This window comes from Conger conger, chromosome 4, assembly GCF_963514075.1.
Source record: "Conger conger chromosome 4, fConCon1.1, whole genome shotgun sequence".
Classification (NCBI taxonomy): Eukaryota; Metazoa; Chordata; class Actinopteri; order Anguilliformes; family Congridae; genus Conger; species Conger conger.
In genome coordinates, this window is record NC_083763.1 from 41,043,244 (window position 1) to 41,063,395 (window position 20,152).

Consider the following 20,152-nt stretch of genomic DNA (forward strand, 5'->3'; position numbering starts at 1 on the left):
CGGCACTGAAAAATAACCGACCACCTAGGGCAAATATGGCATTTCGTATAACCTTGCTTACAAGAACAGATCAAACAGGTGTGTAGAACATCTTGCACAATGCATTTCTAATAATTTTGACAGTTGTGCTGTAAAACTCAATGACATAATATGGTTCAATTCAAAATGGGAAGGGCTCCGTTCAGTTGCATGGCACTGAAGTCTGTAATACAGTCTCAAATTTCTATAAATTGCTTACCATAATTTTGGAAGCTAATATTACTTAATAGCCTAACATTATATTTCCTTTCGCCAATGATGAGGTTGTGAACTTTTCTTAACTATGATGCAGTTGGCTTTTACTTGCAGAAGGCAATTTTAGGCTGCGTGAAGATTTTTTTCACAGCAACAGGGACTGTTTTTTCTCCCATTCCATTGCGTTTCAATTACTACATTTGTTTCTAAACTAAGAATAAATTGTCCACAGCTGCATTACTTTGGCAAGTTAGCTGTGGTATAAGCAGGGTAATACCCTATGAACAAGTAATTTATGAGGAAATAACTGCCCTTCAGGGTGGGTGGTAAACAGCCCAACCCGAAGCACCACCCTGTTGGGCAGTTATTTCCTCATAACTTACTTGTTCATTGGGTATTATCCCTTACATAGTAATCCAAATCGATAATTTAATGTTTAAGTGTTATTTTGCTTCAAAATGCGTGACTATCTCCATATGTGTGACGTGGGACAAAGGCTAAAAATGGTAATTGGTAAATGGCTGGCATTTATATAGCGCCTTTATCCAAAGCGCTGTACAATTGATGCTTCTCATTCACCAATTCATACACACACTCACACACCATGGATTGGCTGCCATGCAAGGCACCAACCAGCTCGTCAGGAGCATTTGGGGGTTAGGTGTCTTGCTCAGGGACACTTCGACACACCTAGGGTGGATCGAACTGGCAACCCTCCAACTGCCAGATGACTGCTCTTACCACCTGAGCCAATATCGCCCTTAAAATGCTGTGCAGTGCAACATCAAGCATGACACCTGGTCACCCGAGACAAGACACATTGCAACTGCATTTTGTTGTGGGAAAAATGTATTGACCTTGTATCTTTACTATATTGTTTCCATTGACTTGCACTGATTGGGAGCTGATCCTCCTGTACTGGAATCAACGGCACTGCCGCTAGTGAGCAATTAAGTAATGTGGAGAAGTCTTTAATTGCATATGAAAATAAGATGTGCAGTATTTTTTCCAACAAACGAGCACCATGGCAATGTTGTGGAAATGTGGTATTATAGTTAATATATATGTGGCCAATGTGGAAAGGACATAGTGCAGCAATATTTTTAAAAGCACCACAGTTTGTGTTTATGGTGTGTCAGTGAGAGATGGTATTTCCCCCTTACCCGTCCTCTCCACTTCCTCCTAATCATGTGTACAGAACATTTTGACCTGAAGAAAAAAATATCATATTCACTTTTCTTTTCAATTTCTTCCACAGAAATCTGTACACAGTGTTATTTCTCGCCACATAAAAATTGTATTGTCAGCAGGACTGCACTACTTTTTTAATTTTTCAAAGGACAATCATTTATGTTGTGCTGAGAAATTATTTCTGAGTACCTTTTGTCCAGTTATTCTTTTCACCGAACAAAAAAAAAAGTTAATTCATTCAATGTCCAAGTGGAGGCTGAGTTGGATGACAGTTTATTTGGTCTTAAGCCTGATTCCTCCAGTTCTGATTCCTCTGTGTGCATCTCACTTATTGAAGGTGTTTTTGGAGTTGTAATGCGGGCAGACTTTCTTTTTCATTTCTGTATTATCTCAGCCCAGCACCTTATCTTAGGATGTGAGACTTTTTTATACACTTCATGGTTTCTCATTAGTCACATACTATACTGGCCTTTTTATTCCTAGATGCGGCGGTGACGTTATTGATGCCTCCGCATGTCCAGATAACGACCCTCTTCTCGTGTCACCCCTCCAGAGCGGGCAATCGCCAAGCACGAGGTACGGGAGATCGAGGAGAGACACTCCATGGACAACAGCAGGAACCTGGAGCTGGATGAGAGTGACGATGTGGTCATCATCTACAACCGTGTGCCCAAAACCGCCAGTACCTCCTTCACTAACATTGCCTACGACCTGTGCAGCAAGAACAAGTACCACGTCCTGCACATCAACACCACCAAGAACAATCCTGTCATGTCCCTGCAGGACCAGGTGAGGGCTTAGTTTTGTACAATCCCGTTGCGGTGCCAGGCCAAAGCTCGCCCCCACCCGACCAAGGTGTCGGATAAACCGCCAAATCATATTTCAAGGCCATGTTTCCACCCTCCCAGGTTGTTGCTCACGCTTCATAAATGGGATTCCCGTGCACCTTCACTGCAAAAAACGAAAAGTAAGTCAGCGAGAATTTTAGTCTTATATTGAGACTTAAACTCTTTATTTAACTTTTTTGCTAAATAAGACCTAAATATTGCCAATGAGGAAAGACAGTTTGACTAATAAAATATTTGTCAATGGGGTAAGAAGATTTAACTTGTCAAGCAAACGGTAAATTAAAGCTAGCATTTATTACTTGAGAGAAAGGAATAAGATCTTAAGTCTTAAAACGAGAATAAAATGTTTGTTAGGTAATTTTTTGCAGTGCACCTTTTGAGTACCTCAGTAGCAGCTGTCTTCCAGCTTCACCCAAACCTAAGGTTCCTGCATTGAACCCTCATGAAATGCAGGCAGGAAAGTCACAAACCCCTCTCCAATGGAGCATGGTATCCCAATGATTTATATCATCAAGCCTCTATCTGATGTGAAGAAGAACAGGTGCTTGGAGGGCTTACTGTCCTGGCTTGTGTAAATGTCCTCACCCGCCAGTGGGAGGTCGCACCCCGTTTTCACCTTCGTCCCTATCACTTTCCGGACCACGGCAGATGGCGCGGGTTCACTGGGCGCTGCGTTTTTCTAACAAGCTATATCTCCGGATCAAAGTGAGATTCGTTTGCCCGTTGTCTCCGAGATCTCATACATAATTTATGTATTGTAATCGGCATGAGAATGACAGCATTTTTCATTTTAATTTGGTAAAGAAAAGAGGACTTCAGAAAAGCATTTTGATTACATTTTGGAGAAATGTAGGGGGGGTTTGAACAAAAAGCAGCTGCCCTTTCCAAATAGATTAAGTCCACTGTGCGATACGCCGGCTCACTAGATTCTAAAGTGCATGTGGCTTTTGAAAGTGAAAGGGTTTCTATAAGAGAGTTTATGTGCTGCTGAATTTACACAGCCTTCTCTGCAGTTCCAGAAGAATCCATAAAACATTGCTCTGTGTATTTTTTGCCCGGATGAAGCGGTAAAGAATTTCACAAGAGGCCATTGTATATCCAGAGCATGCAGAAACACAATTTGTAGTGATTAGAGGTGTCTAATTGGAGACAGGCATTCATCATCTGCAATCACGCTACCTGCATTATTTCTTGAATATTTTTTTTCGACAGCCGACAGCTGAAATATCCTGAAGGAATATCTCACGTTCTGGCCTTGTCAAATAGGAGTGCATGCAGCACTCCACCTTTTCTCCCGACAGTGTAAATTTGTGCATTGGTATTCATGTCACTGAGGCACAGAGTGGAGAATGTATGCCCTCAAGGTGGGAAAGTATTATTCTCGCCGCCTTCGCCAAGGTAATATCCTGTCTGTGTTTTCACAACAGATTGTGTGTAGACAAAGGGTTCTGCTGAAAGAGATGTACGCTCAGTCATTTGTGTCCGCCTCCGCCCACCGGGCTGCTGGGAAGGCAAGAGCCGCTTATGTTCGCTGTCTGCGGTGCCCTGACAAATGGTTTGTCCTGCCAGGTGCGCTTTGTGAGGAACGTCACGTCCTGGAGGGAGATGAAGCCCGGGTTCTACCACGGTCACGTAGCCTTCCTGGACTTCACAAAGTGAGTGCTGGTTCATCTGTTCCTTCTTTTTTTTTTCTTTGTGGGGAGGGGAGCCGGCAAACTTGTTTTCACCAATTGGAAAATGTGGCACCTTGCAAATGGAGTTAAGCCTTTCAGTCCCAATCCAATATGAAGTGCCTCCACCCAATTTGCAAGAGGGTTTGGCTTTGGTTGAGAAGATTTAGTAGGGTTCTAATATAGGCTAAAAATAATAGAGCAGTCATTGTGATTAGTTGAAAAGGTATAAGGTTGAGAGTGCAATATGACCGTCTTAGGACTGAAATGGTTAAGGGAATGCAAGAGTGACTGTAATGCAGATTTAAAAAAACAACTCTATTATAGTTCCTTAAATATTCCAACCATATACCCATGCCCATTGCTCACAGTTATAAACAGCAATAAGCAGCTTGGAGGCATTATCACTTTGTTTGGTACGAATGTATTCATTTGTTTGTGTAAGGAAGAAGTAGAACGTTATTGTTGTTTATATAAGTACAAATATCCATAGCTCTCACCTGTAATCCATCTACAACTGTTTTTGTAGATGGACTGCATATGCAATATACAAGATGACAAATTATATTTTATAATTCAACCAGAACTGTGTGAAATACGTAATTGTTTGGATTAAAAAAAATTTTATGTGCTCGATTCATCTTGCCTGGTGTAATTCAGCCAACCAAGAGGACCAGAAGACGAGGCTGGCACTTTTATATATTTTATCAATTTGTTCCAATACACCAGACAAGCTCAGTAAAATTCAGAAAAGTATTTGAATCCAAAACAATTACATATTTCACCCAGGTCTGTATTCAACAGAACCTCAGTTTTCTGGCGATTGAGACGCTGTTCTTTAAAAATTACTTATGTAGCTACTACCATCTAGTGGTGAAGTGAGGAAATGGCTCACTTGTTTGCCTTAACTATACTTAACTATAATACTAAATACACAACACTAATGACATTTCAGATAATGTGTCTGTCCTTATTTGTATTGCAGCTTCTTAGAATTATTTATAATTATTAAATCCAAGCCAACATAAAACATTCCTCTTTGTATGAAGTGCTTATAACCATCATGTCATGAAGGAAAACATGCTTTGCTATGCTTTTAACTGGAAATCTACCAACAATCTTTGTAGAATACTAGAAATACATTAGTAGTGTGAACTAGAACAAGTTTTAAGAAGATACTGTATCAGTTATGCTGAATTTTTCTAAGCAATTACTCAATAACTTGCATGTTTTCATTCATGACATGATGGTTATAAGCACTTCATACAAAGAGGAATGTTTTATGTTGGCTTGGATTTAATAATTATAAATAATTCTAAGAAGCTGCAATACTAATAAGGACAGACACATTATCTCAAATGTCATATAAGTTGTGCTGACTTTTTCTGAGCAATTACTTAATAGTTACTTTTACTTGGATTCTCTCTTAGGGCCCAGTTCATCAATTTAGTATCTCCCTACCATTAGTGTAGGTATTCTCCAGATTAGCAATATTACATAATAAAGCATTGTGGTGCTCTTGCTGTTCGACTCACTGCTGTTCGACTCTTGCCCCCCCCCCCCCCCCCCCCCCTTCATCAACACAGGTTTGGGGTGAAGAGAAAGCCTATCTACATAAATGTTGTCCGTGACCCAATCGAGCGCCTCGTCTCCTACTACTACTTCCTGCGTTTTGGTGACGACTACAGGCCCGGGCTGAGGAGGAGGAGGCAGGGAGACAAGAAGGTTATTTATTTTGTTGGTCAAAATTGAGACATTCCAGGCACTGGTGCACAGCTATAGAGCAGGGGTGCACAGGTATAATGCATGGTGTAGGGCGGCCTGTAGCGTAGTGGTTAAGGTAAATGACTGGGACACGCACAGTCACTGGTTCTAATCCCGGTGTAGCCACAATAAGATCCGCACAGCCGTTGGGCCCGTTAGTTTGTCTCCTGCTTAGTCTAATCAACTGTACGTCACTCTGGAAAAGAGCGTCTGCCAAATGCCAATAATGTAATGTAATAATGTATAGACATACTACCACTATGTTGCTCTTGTCACATTCCCCATGTCTTCATCCATCTCACTGGAGAGACAACAGAAAAAAATAATATAAAATAAGAAAGGATGGAAAAGAAGAAAAAACTGTATAGTAACAATGTCACAAATATACCCTCAAAAATCTAATGTGAGTTCTTCATTACATTGTTGATTTTTATAGGATGCCTCAATCAGAGGACGTTAGGCAGGTCGCATTTGGCTAATGTGTCTTGCATTTCAGACCTTCGATGAGTGCGTGTCAGCAGCCGGCTCAGACTGTGCTGCAGAGAAACTCTGGCTGCAGATCCCTTTTTTCTGCGGTCACTGTTCCGAATGCTGGTGAGCACACAAGCCCTCCCCACATAATCACATGTATACCAAAACAGTCAATACATTATCCTCACCTAAAGGAGCATTCATATTTCCATTGGGTATATTGGATCTCATGTATACAGTAATTTGATGTTTCATATGGTGCTTCTGCCTTGGGAGACCTGTGTGGGGGCTGGCACATTTGCATAAACTTTTTGTGTGCACAATCATCACCAGGTGGCAAATGTGAACACTCTAATCCAGAGTCGTCTGAAGTACTTGCAATGTTCCGACAGTAGGGGGCAGCAGAGTGTCATATTTCTATTATAGGCCTACGCTTCAAGAACAGTCCACAAACTGATGCTTTTCCAGGCTTTTACCGCAGCCCCTTTCAGTCATTGTTTGTTTCAATCTCCTCTTCAGGAGGTGAAATGCATGCAGTTGGGTTAAGGTCTGGTGATTGACTTGGCCAGTCTAAAACCTTCCACTTTTTATCCCTAATGAAGTCAGGCAATGTGTTTTGGGTCATTGTCTTGCTGCTGGATGAGGTTCCTCCCAATTAGTTTGGATGCATTTCTGCTTAAGTTGGCAGACAGAATGTTTTTGTAGACTTCTGAATTCATCCTGCTGCTGCCATCATGAGTTACGTCTATAAAGATTAGTGAACCCACTCCCGAAGCACCCATGCACTCCCAAGCCATGACACTTCCTCCACCATGCCTCACAGATGAGCTTGTATGTTTTGGATCGTGAGCAGATCTCTTCTTTCTCCACACTTTGGTCTTTCCATCACTTTGGTAGAGGGTCATCTTGGTTTCATCAGTCCATAAAAGTTTTGTGGCTCATCTCTCTACTAATTTGCAAATTGTAATCTTGCCTTCTGATTTTTATTACTGATGAGTGGTTTGTATCTTGTGGTATAGCCTCTATATTGCTGCTCTCTAAGTCTTCTTTGAACGGTTGATTGATATATCTTCACCCCTACCCTGTGGAGATTGTTTGTGATGTTGTTGATGTTTTGGGTTTTTTCTTGACAACTCTCACAACGTTTCTGTCATCAACTGCTGTTGTTTTCCTTGGTTGACCTGTTCAATGTCTGTTGCTCAGTATGCGTTTTTTTCTTTTTCAGGACATTCTAAATTGTTGTACAAGCTATCCTCAATTCTTGTGCAATGGATTTCCCCTCTTTTCTAAGCTTCAACATGGCTTGTTTTTCTTCCAAAGACAGCTCTCTGGTCTTCATATTGGGTTATCTTTTCTAATACAAATGCAGTCTTCACAGGCAAAACCCAAGGCTAAAACCATGCCATTCAGAACTATTTACTGTTTAACCAATGAATCTAACAGGACACATATGAGCCACAAGAAACACATGTCAGTCACATGTTCAAATACTTTTGCTCACCTAAAAATTGGGTGGTCTGATAAAAAAAGGTGGTATGCACTATGTTGTTTAACAAATCTAAATAAAAATGTCAGGAAATAAAAGCTGAAATTCAGATCTGTCATCTCATGAACATCTTTTGATCTGAAACTCGTCTGTCTTCAGTGTAAAGCAAAAACAAAGGAATTGACCTTGCTGTTGTAATACATTTGGAGGGGACAGTAGCTGGTAGCTTGTTCACCAGTTCAGACCAGCTCTCAGCTTGACATAGTTCAACTGGTTCACCAGTTCAGGCCTGCTCTCAGCTCAACGTGGTTTAGCTAGTTCACCAGTCCAGACCAGCTCCCAGCTTGACATGCTTTCACCAGCACAAGCTATGTTTTGAAACAGCTGGTTGACCAGCTACCAGATAAGCTACCAGCACTGGTTATGGATCTGGTCTGAAGCCATGTTCTAAAACAACTGTTAGCAGGTCATTTAGTCTGCAAAATGTAAGCAAATTCATCCATCTAACACTTACGTCCCAGCGACATAAAGCCAGCAATCAGCCGCTCTAAATGCTAAACATCCAAACGGGCACAGCGATGCAGAGCCAGTGAGCAAATGTAGCTAGCTAGCTAAATAACAGTACAATGTAACTTATTCCCAATGAATTTTATTTGTGCACATGAAATTACCAGATACCAGCCTTTTCAAAACATAGCTTCAGACCAGATCCATAGCCAGTATGGAGATGGTCTGAACTGGTCAACCAGCTAGCTACCAGCTATTTCAAAACCTAGCTAGCTAGCCTTTTCAATCTTTAGTAAGCTTGCCCAGGTCAGGGAACAAAAGCCGTTTTTCATGGCTATATGAATCCCCAAACAAATACTGAAAGTTACATGTATGCAAGCAAAGTTTAGTTAGCAAAGGATATTGGTTGTTGATGATAATGTAGCTAGCTACCAAGCCAACTATATAATTCAAATAGTGCAAACAGTAACGTAAGCTTTTACTTTGTCTGCGCCTTGTACAGATGCAGGCTGTTCCAGTTCAGCAGCGCTTCTCTTCTCTCTTCTTCACTCTACAAATTTATATTAGCTAGGCAGGAATATGCCTTAGCCATGCCGAGACATTCAGAAATATTAATATTTTATTGCTATAGAAGAGGAGAAAAAACAATTACAACCACGTCTTTTTCCTTCCAGCCAAGAATGCGTAAAGCACACACAATAAACAAAGGTAACTCATGGGAAGCTCAAATGGGACAAATAATACATTGTTGGAAACTAGTTATTTTACTCGACTAGAAATTATGAAATTATGGATAAAAAGTGTGGATAGAAAGCGAGAATTTTCGACTTATTACTACAAGTATCACTGGGTGGAGTACTCGGTTGAGAAAGGCGCTGTCCTTTGCTTTGCCTGCCGCCATTTCCAGGGTGAGAGCAGGGTGAAAGATTCATTAAGAAAAGGTATGAGGGACTGGAACAAACTGGGTACTAAATTCCACAAACATGCAACCTCAAATATCCATCTAAGCTGTAGGTCTTCAGGATCTATTGCAGCAAAACTATCAGAGAGCCACAAAGCTGCCATTGACAAAAACAGATCTTCTCCATGCAAGGTGGTTGATATCGTAAGGTTGCTGACTCATCTAGGATTGCCTTTCCGTGGACACAGGGAAGGAAATGAGGGGGACTCCTGAGGTAACCTTCTTGAAATGTGTGGCTTTTCTTCTAAGTATGATTCATAATTAGAAAATATGCTGTGACTTGTGGTGCAGAAACCCGAGTGGCAGAAGTCTTGGCCGAATAAGCCTTTGACTAGTTAATATAAGATAATAAGCCTATGTTTATTCAAAACAACTTTAATTCCATGCGCAAAGTAATTCCAAGTTAGATACTTTGGACGCTGCAATTGTTAGGATAATTTCACCGAGACCTGGATTACACCAGAGAACACTGCCACCCCTGCTGCCCTCTCATCCTCCTTCTCTTTCTCACACACCCCCCGGCCCTCTGGCCGTGGAGGTGGCACTGGCTTGCTGATCTCCCCTTTGTGGAAATTCTCAGCGATTTCCCTCACTGACCTATCCCTATCCACCTTTGAATGCCACGCTGTCTCAATTACTCACCCTGTTAAACTTTATATTGTCGTTGTTTATCGTCCTCCGGGTGCCCTGGGAAGTTTCCTTGATGAGCTTGACACTCTATTCAGCTCTTTCCCTGAGGATGGCACCCCACTTATCCTCCTGGGAGATTTCCACATCCACCTGGAAGCCTCCCAGTCTGCTGCCTTCTTACCACTACGTCACTCCTTTGACCTCTCTCTGCAGCACTCTCCCCCAACTCACAAGGCTGGAAACCTTCTCGACCTGATCTTTCTGAGGAACTGCTCCTCTTCTAACCCCACTGTTACCCCCTTACACAAGTCCGATCACCACCTCATTTCCTTCTCCATCCCCCTAGCCCCTCTGCCTCCCTCCCCTTCTCTCACCCCCACTGTTTCTGTCCGATGTAACCTCCACACACTATCATCCTCCTCCCTTGCCCCCAGAGTCACCGCTTCCCTCCCTCCTCTTGAATCCTTCTCCAAACTACCCACTGATTCCGCATCTTCCGCCCTGCTTTCCTCTCTCTCCTCAGCCCTTGACTCTCTCTGTCCTCTTGTCTCCCGGCCTGCTCGATCCTCCCCTCCCAGCCCATGGGTTTCTGACCTTCTATGTTCCTCCAGGCCCAGCCTACGTGCAGCTGAGAGGAAGTGGAGGAAATCAAAAGACCCATCGGACCTGTCTTCCTACCAGTCTCTCCTGGCGGAATTCTCCTCCACTATCACCACTGCCAAAAGAAATTACTTCCAAACAAAAATCCAGAACTCCACTTCTAACCCTCGTCAACTGTTCTCCATTTTTTCCTCTCTCCTCAGCACACCCCCCCCACCATCTCAGTCCTCGCTCACTGCTGATGACTTTGCGGTATTTTTTGACGAGAAGGTTGCAGATATCCGCAGCACCTTTGCGACCACCACCACTTCTATGCCTGTCTCCATTTCTGTGTCTGCCCCCTGTTTCTCCTCTTTCTGTCCCCTTACAGATGTTGATGTGTCTCACCTCCTGCTCTCCTCTTTCAGGCAATCACGCCTGACATCCTCCCGTTTGTCACCTCCCTTGTTAACTCCTCTCTGTCCTCTGGCTGCTTTCCCACATCATTCAAGAGGGCCTACTTCACCCCGCTCCTGAAGAAACCCACTCTAGACCCCTCCTGCATTCAAAACTACCGTCCAGTATCTCTCCTTCCTTTTCTATCCAAATCCATTGAACGAGCCGCCTCCAACCAACTCTCTTCCTTCCTCTCTCAGAATAACCTGCTGGACCCCCACCAGTCCGGCTTCAGACCTGGCCACTCGACGGAGACTGCACTCCTCTCTGTCAACAAGTCCCTTCAGGCTGCACGAGCAACCTCTCTCTCCTCTGTTCTGGTCCTTCTTGACCTCTCTGCGGCGTTCGACACGGTCAACCACTCCAGCCTCTTAGCCTCCCTGGCATCTACAGGGATCCGTGGCACAGCCTTAGAGTGGATCCAATCTTATCTCTCTGGCTGGTCCTCCCAGGTGTCCTGGGCTGGAGGAGTGTCAACCCCTCGCCCCCTTGTTACAGGAGTCCCCCAGGGCTCAGTCCTCGGACCCCTCCTCTTCTCCATCTACACGAGATCCCTTGGCCCCGTCATCTCTGCTCATGGCATCTCCTATCATTGTTATGCCGATGACACCCAACTCTTTCTCTCCTTCCCCCCATCAGACACACAGGTCTCTACCCATATCTCTGCCTGCCTGAGAGACATCCAGAGCTGGATGGGCAACCACCATCTAAAGCTCAACCCAGCTAAGACCGAGGCGATCTTCATCCCTGCTTTAACCTCTCCCTTCTCTGATTTCTCCATCTCACTGGGGGATACTAACAGTGACCTCATGCCCTAGTGCAAGAAACCTTGGAGTGGTGATGGACAACAGGCTATCCTTCTCCAAGAACATTGCTACGGTGACCCGGGCGTGCAGGTTCTTCCTGTACAACATCTGGAGAATCCGACCCTTTCTCACCACCTACTCCACTCAGCTCCTTGTTCAAGCAATGGTCCTGTCCCGCCTGGACTATTGCAATTCTCTGCTGGCTGGCCTTCCAGCATCTGCCATCAGACCCCGACAACTCATCCAGAATGCTGCAGCTCGTCTGATATTCAATATTCCCAGACATTCACATGTCACCCCCCTGCTCAGCAACCTCCACTGGCTGCCTGTTATGACTCGCATCAAATTTAAAACTTTGGTGCTCGCATACCAGGCAGTTAAAGGATCAGCCCCTGTGTATATTCAATCCCTTATCAAGACCTATACACCAACAAGACCCCTCCGTTCTGCCACTTCCTGCCGTCTGGCACCTCCCCCTCGCCACACCTGCACTTCCCGCTCACGACTGCTGTCTGTCCTGGTTCTGAATTTCTGTATGTTTACACTAGGACTCGGAACAGTACTGTCCTCTCAGGTCCACTTTTGCACTTGTTCTTGTGTTTGATTCGCACTTTGTTGTACGTCGCTCTGGATAAGAGCGTCTGCTAAATGCCACGTAATGTAATGTAATGCTTGTGCTAACTTTGTTGAGGTTGTGTAATTGTTTGCTCATAAGAGGACTGTATAAAAGGACGTGTCGAAGCTATACATATATATATATTCCACAAGATCTAAATTACGTATAATGCTTTTTCAGGAATGTGGGGAGCAGATGGGCACTGGAGCAGGCCAAGTACAACCTGGTGAACGAATACTTTCTAGTGGGTGTGACCGAGGAGCTGGAGGACTTCATCATGATGCTGGAGGCCGCTCTGCCTCGCTACTTCAGGGGTGCCACCGTACAGTACCGTACAGGTACTCTCCTGGCCTCTTCCTTAGCCCTGCCACTCACATCATACAGTGGTGATTTCCTCTATTTTTGCATATTTCACACTTAATTGTTACAAATCTTCAAACAAAATTTAATATAAGAAAAAGACAGCCCGAGTAAACAGAAAGTACAGTTTCTAAAAGATCATTTCATTTATTGAAGGAAAAAGATTATCCAACAGCAATGGCCCCTGTATGAAAAAGTAAGTGCCCCCTTAGTTACTCAATCAACCAATAGCCACATTTAATTTATAATTGGGTTCAATTAGACTAGACACACCCAGGCTTGATTACTGCCAGCCCTGGTGAATCTAAACATCACTTAAATAGAACCTTTCCTGCAATGTGAAGTAGGCTACTGGGTTCCAACAAGCAGCACACTGTGCCACGATCAAAAGAAATTCCGGAAGAGATGAGAAAGAAAGTTATTGAAATATATCAGTCTGCAAAGGCTTACAAAGCCATTTCTAAGGCTCTTGGATTCCAGCGCACCACAATGAAAAACTTGTGGTGAATCTTCTCAGGAGTGGCCAGTCTACCAAAATTCGTCCAAGAGTGCATTGACGACTCAGTCCGGGCGTCACAAAAGAACCCAGACGAACATCTAATGAACTGCAGGCCTCACTCGCCTTGGATAAGGTCAGGGTTCATGATTCCACCATAAGAAAGAGACTGGGCAAAAATGGTATCCATGGGAGAGTGTCAAGGCGAAAACCACTGCTAAGCAGGAGGAACATAAAGGCTTGTCTCACATTTGCCAAAAAACACATTGATGACCCCCAAGCCAATTGGGATAATGTTCTGTGGAATGATGAATCAAAAGTGGAACTTTTTGGAAGAAATGGGTCCCATTACATCTGGCGTAAAGCTAACACAGCATTCCACAATAAGAGCATCATACCAACAGTCAAATATGGTGGTGGTAGTGTGATGGTGTGGGGATGCTTTACTGCCTCAGGACCTAGGCGACTTGCCATAATTGATGGAACCATGAATTCTGCTCTCTACCAGAAAATCCTCAAGGAGAATGTCTGGCCATCAGTCCGTGAACTGAAGCTCAAGCGAAATTTGGTTATGCAGCCAAGACAAAGCTCTGAAGCACAAGAGCAAGTCCACCACTGAATGGCTAACAAATGAAGGTTTTGGAGTTGCCCAGTCAAAGCCCTGACTTAAATCCCATTGAGATGCTGTGGCAGGACCTTAAACGGGCAGTTCATGCTCGAAAACCCTTGGATGTGGCTGAATTAAAGCAATTCTGCAAAGAAGAGTGGGCCAAAATTCCTCCACCCTGAGCTCCAGTTATCGGAATCATTTGGTTGCAATTGTTGCTGCTAAAGGCGACATGGCTCAGGCAGTAAGCGCAGTCATCTGGCAGTCGGAGGGTTGCCGGTTCGATCCCCAGCCCAGGCTGTGTCGAAGTGTCCCGGAGCAAGACACCTAAGCCCCAAATGCTCCTGACGAGCTGGTCGGTGCCTTGCATGGCAGCCAATCGCCATTGGTGTGTGAGTGTGTGTATGAATGGGTGAATGAGAAGCATCAATTGTACAGCGCTTTGGATAAAGGCGCTATATAAATGCCAACCATTTACCATTTAAAGGTGGCACTACCAGTTATTAAGTTTAGGGGGGCTTTTTCACAGGGGACTTTTTCACAGGGGTGATTGGTGTTTCATAACCTTATTCCTTCAATAAATGAAATGATCATTTAAAAAGTGTATTTTCTGTTTATCCGGGTCATCTTTGTATTAAATTTTGTTTGCAAATAATTGTTTCAAATCTTCAATCTACTTGCAAAAATAGAGGAAATCGGAGAGGGGGCAAATACTTTTTCACACCACTATCTCAAAAGGCCCATCCACACCAGGAACTATAACTACAGTGGGAGCAATAATTATTTGATCCCTTGCTGATTTTGTAGGTTTGCCCACTTACAAAGAATGGAACTGTGTAGAATTTTAATCATAGGTACATTTTAACATTGAGAGACAGAATATCACAAAATAATCCACAATAATATCATATAAATTTTATTAATTTATTATCGTATTTTTGCATGAAATAAGTATTTGATCCCCTACCAATCAACAATAATTCTGGCTCCCACAGACCAGTTAGTTTTCCATTAAGAAGCACTCCTAATCTCAACTCATTACCCAAAACACCTGTGTCAACTCGTTACATCGTTATGTAGCTGTATAGAAGACACCTGTCCACACAATCAATCAGATTCCAACGTTTCCACCATGGCCAAGACAAAGGAGCTGTCTAAGGACATCAGGGACAAAATTGTAGACCTGCACAAGGCTGGAATGGGCTACAAGAAAATAAGCAAGCCGCTTGGTGAGAAGTTAACAACTGTTGGAACAATTATTAGAAAATGGAAGAAACACAAAGTCACCGCCAATCTCCCTCAGTCTCTGGCTCCACGCACGATCTCGCCTCGTGGGATATCAATGATCATGAGAAAGGTCAGGGATCAGACCAGTACTACACAGGAGGAGCTTGTTAATGACCTGAAGGCAGTTGGGACCACAGTCACGAAGAGAACCATCAGTAACACACTACGCCGTGAAGGATTAAAATCCTGCTGCGCGCGCAAGGTTCCTCTGCTGAAGAAGGCACATGCACCTGTCTGAAGTTTGCCAAAGAAGACCTGGATGATCCAGAGGAGGCTTGGGAGAAGGTGATGTGGTCAGATGAGACCAAAATAGAGCTATTTGGCATCAACTCGACTCGCCATGTTTGGAGGAAGAGAAATGCTGAGTACAACCCCAAGAACACCATCCCCACTGTGAAGCATGGAGGTGGAAACCTTTGGGGGTGTTTCTCAGCTAAGGGGACAGGTCGACTTCACCGTATCGAGGGGAGGATGAATGGGGCCATTTACCAGGAAATTTTGGGCGACAACCTCCTTCCCTCAGTGAGAGCACTGAAAATGGGTTGTGGATGGGTCTTCCAACATGACAATGACCCAAAACATACGGCCAAGGCAACAAAGGAGTGGCTCAAAAAGAAGCATATTAAGGTCCTGGAGTGGCCTAGCCAGTCTCCAGACATAAATCCCATTGAAAATCTGTGGAGAGAGCTGAAGCTTCGAGTTGCCAAGCGACAGCCTCGGAACCTTAAGGATTTGGAGAGGATCTGCAAAGAGGAGTGGACCAAAATCCCTCCCAAGATCTGTGCAAACCTGGTGAAAAACTACAACAAACGTCTGACCTCTGTGCTTGCCAACAAAGGTTTCTCCATCAAGTATTAAGTCCTATTGTTCTATGGATCAAATACTTATTTCATGTGAAAATATGATATTAAATTTCTAAAATTTGTATGATGTTGTTATTGTGGATTATTTTGTGATATTCTGTCTCTCAATGTTAAAATGTACCTATGATTAAAATTCTACACAGTTCCATTCTTTGTAAGTGGGCAAACCATAATGATAACGATGTGAGCATCCACACTGATGAATGATAACGTCCTGTAAATTGTCTCTCGGCTAAATTGGGCCTTAAGTATGGATGGCAAAATTGAGCTTTAGAATTAGTAGATTAGTAATTTAGTAGACCGGAGTGGGCAATTCTGGCCCTGGAGGGCCAGTGTATAACTATAACCAGGTTTTCACAATGACTTATGTTAGCATTTATTAAAATCTCATTCTTGGTAAGTTGGATGCAGATTAATGCTCCAGAACCTGAAAAGTCTAAATAATGGAATTCTCAGTCAAGGCTGCCTGTTCTCTGTGTCATCAGGGTTCCCCTGTTACTATTGATGGAATGGTTGGCGAAATGTGAATTTCAAATTTTGTTAAAGGCAAAATTAATATTTTAATCATAATAGTTATACTGAGTTGCAGAAAATACATTTACTTTAATTACGTTCAATCATAATATACCTGAATTGACTAGGCACTTATGCAAGTAGAGCCATGACATTATTGCACATGTATATACCATCAAACATTTACAGGCAAAAGAAGGTCAATCAGTATTTACATCGAAATGAAATGAGGGAGTCAACACACCTTCATTTCTTTTGTGGTGTCACACAGGGCCATTCAAAGGTATGCAGACTGTTACTGTGTGTTTTCCTTGCTGCTCAGATTTACTGTGTGCTTGCTGTACTACAGATGGTAACAGCTATAGTGTTGTGACGGTTTCAGATAGCGTTCACATTTTGAGACAGGATAAACAGCTGGGGAAAGATGCAGTGCTACTGTAGGTGTTAGCAGGATATGCTGTGACCTCTGCATCTGGTTTGTCTGGTACCAGGAAAGAAATCCCATCTGAGGAAGACGAGCGAAAAGAAACCACCCACCAAGGAGTCCATTGCCAAGCTGCAGCAGTCCGACATCTGGAAGATGGAGAACGAGTTCTATGAGTTTGCACTGGAGCAGTTCCAGTTTGTCCGCGCTCATGCTGTACGGGAAAAAGACGGGGAGCTCTATATCTTGGCACAGAACTTCTTTTATGAGAAGATCTACCCTAAAATGAACTAAATGGGGGAACCGATGATACGGTTGTGAAAAGGCTGTGAACTTTGTCTTCATACTATTGTCGCAGGGGGAAGGAAGAAGACATAAAATATTATGTCAAAGGGCTGACTACATGGGGGCTGCGACTGCGTGAGGGACTTGTAACCAGACTGGTAACCAGCACCCAAGCCCTTTCCAACACAATACTGGTTTTATTTGCTTCCATTTCTGCAGTATTCCTGTGAAGGAGGCCACTGTGGAATACTTTTGAGTAAGAGTGGAAGGTACTGTTTACAGAGGTCCAGTTCATCAAGTTACTTCATCCTGGATCTGCACTGTGACTGTCTACTCTTTCACTTCTTGAACTCCTGGCAATGGGGTGTTCCAAGAACACACAGCAAGCACTGCTAAATGGCAGTGTCTCATACTCACTGTTGTCCTTTTCTTTAACACTTTCTTCATATTCATTTTCATAGCAAAGGGTTTTCTTTTCTGGTTTTATAATTCATTTATATTAATTCATTTTATAATTAGTGGCGGCACGGATGGCGCAGTGGGTAGCACTGCCGCCTCACAGCAAGGAGGTCCTGGGTTCGAATCCCCGTCGGCCGGGGCCTCTCTGTGCGGAGTTTGCATGGTCTCCCTGTGTCTGCGTGGGTTTCCTCCGGGTACTCCGGTTTCCTCCCACAGTCCAAAGACATGCAGGTTAGGCTGATTGGAGAGTCTAAATTGCCCGTAGGTATGAGTGTGTGAGTGAATGGTGTGTGTGCCCTGCGATGGACTGGCGACCTGTCCAGGGTGTATTCCTGCCTTTCGCCCAATGTATGCTGGGATAGGCTCCAGCCCCCCTGCGACCCTGTTCAGGATAAGCGGGTTCAGATAATGGATGGATGGATGGATTTTATAATTACTTTTTTTTTTTAATTTTATAGGGATGTTTTTTTCAAAAAGGATGCTTTGGTGACAAGCAATTTTATCACCTCAAATACAAACACAAAATGATGCGTCCAAAAGCCTTTTCATGATAATTATGACTACTATTATACTGCAGGAGGACAATCCTCATAAAAACTTGTTGATCGGGCGAGAGCCTGTCAACAGGAAGTGACCTCATGCTGTTTGAAGTCATCATCCTACAATATGTTATAGGGCCGAGCTGTTCACACATGGCTATATGGATAGCACGTCCTCGTTTTGCTAACAGCTGTGGTGTCCTACTGTTATCAGACTTTCAGAATCTGCATCTTGTATACTTTTACCTGTAGAAATATTTTTTTACTAGGGTGCTTTATAAAGTGTTTACAGGTATCAGTGAATGAAAGGAGAGCCAGAACTGAATTGATTTGGCTGCTGTAAATAGTGCGTCTTTTGGACCAAACAGCTGGACTAAACCTAAAAAGAACTTGTGGATTTGGTCCCAACTGCAGCTGTTACATTACTCAAGGCAATGTGCGGATTGCATTTAAGACATTTGTATCATACAATGAAACAATGCAAAAGCTACAGATACACTCACCTTTTTAATGATTATCAAAGCTTGTTTCATACAAGCAATTGAAGTCCCATAAAAATGCTGTGTACCACTGTGTTAAAACAATATTTTATTAGAAATATATATACAGTTTACTTGTTAACATTTTTATTTGAAAGACTTACAAGTTAACATAAGAAATTGTTCATACCATTCAGTAAGTTGTGTTATGAAGTGCATTAATACTTGTGGGCGTCTTTCTTGATTTCAGGTCTTTTTAAATTTATTTTTATCTGTTTAAGTTCTGTGATGTCTTAATCAGAGAAGGGCAGAGGAATGCTGTCTTCACATCTCACTCCATACTAGTGCTAAAATTGAGTTTTCAGCCATGAGGCAGGAGAATAACGCTGGTCAGTTGACTAGGTTACACAGAAACAGTCAACACATCACTGGCAAAACGGACCCAGCTGCATAAACGTAAGGGTTGTGGCCCCACATATTGCATCACCTCGAGTGCTTCTTAGTGTTTTCACACACGATTATGCTCTGTACTGAGGAGACAAAAGAGGACAAACTCGATAGTGCCTTCATTACAAATCTTTGGTGAGAAACCCAGACCACCCAGCCATTGCAACCAAATCCATTTGAATATTTATGCTTGTTCTTTAGTCATCAATTTCATCCATTGAACTACCAGCTTCTTGTTTTGTATTATGTTTCATATTACTGGAAACCATTTGAAATAAATGCCAAATTCAAACATATCCAGCCACCTGTTCTCACTTCACTGTTCTGTCTTTACCACCACTACAAGAACCATTTGGTACATTTTTGTTTTCTAGGACAAAAGCTACCATGTGAAGGGTATGCATTTATTGCATTTTGGCACCCATGAATGAAAAATGAAAAATGTTCTGTATGCAATTTATTGTTTTCACATAAAAATTAAAAGATAGGAATACTGAGAAATATAGGGGTTAATATTTTTTAAATGGAAAAAGCCCTAAAATGGCATACGCCTGCTTTTTGTGCCCTTTTTCAAAAACTGTATGGTGGCCTACCTGTGGTCACAGGCTAGTGTTGCCAAATGGTGTGAAAAAGTATAATGCATTGTTACAAAAGGTGTATGTTGTCTACTATGAACACATTCACAGCATTGATGAATGTGTTCATGAAACTGAACTATGGAACTGCCCAGCTTAACTGAACATTCTGCTCTCTTTCACAAAGACAGGCCATACTGATTAATTATTTAATTCATTCATTATGATTATTCACTGAAAATAAAAGGAAACCTCAGAGATTAATATGTTTACAGCTTACAGCTGCAACAAATAAAAAAAATTGTCAGTAAAAAGTAGCTAGAAAGGGGAAGGAACTTCATGGTCTTCATCCAACTGTTTGCAATATTCTCCAAAGACTACTATACATTTTCTAAAACATTTGTCATTACTAATGTGTTTATCTTTGGCTTTTATAATGCTCCATAGATTTTTCAAAAGCAAAACATTTGGGTTTAAAACTTTATGAATCACAAAAAACTATTTTTTACATGAAATGTAAAAAAAAAAAAAAATGGCATTGATAAGCCCAAACGTGAATATCAGCCTACTCACCATCAAGGTCAGCAAAGATCTCTGAA

At 42.7% G+C, this 20,152-nt stretch overlaps 1 protein-coding gene across 2 annotated transcripts in view; it reads left to right on the plus strand.

The window, feature by feature from the left end:
- Nucleotides 1-19,274, plus strand: part of LOC133126908 (heparan sulfate 2-O-sulfotransferase 1-like) — a 100,976-nt gene extending 81,702 nt beyond the window's left edge. For both annotated transcript variants that reach the window (XM_061239405.1, XM_061239406.1), the window contains exons 2-7: nt 1,979-2,214; nt 3,843-3,928; nt 5,530-5,668; nt 6,204-6,301; nt 12,400-12,557; nt 16,837-19,274. In XM_061239405.1, the coding sequence (XP_061095389.1) occupies nt 1,979-2,214; nt 3,843-3,928; nt 5,530-5,668; nt 6,204-6,301; nt 12,400-12,557; nt 16,837-17,063 (944 nt within the window). In that variant the 3' untranslated portion in view covers nt 17,064-19,274. The remainder of the gene's footprint in view (nt 1-1,978; nt 2,215-3,842; nt 3,929-5,529; nt 5,669-6,203; nt 6,302-12,399; nt 12,558-16,836) is intronic.
- The last annotated feature ends 878 nt before the right edge of the window (nt 19,275-20,152 follow it).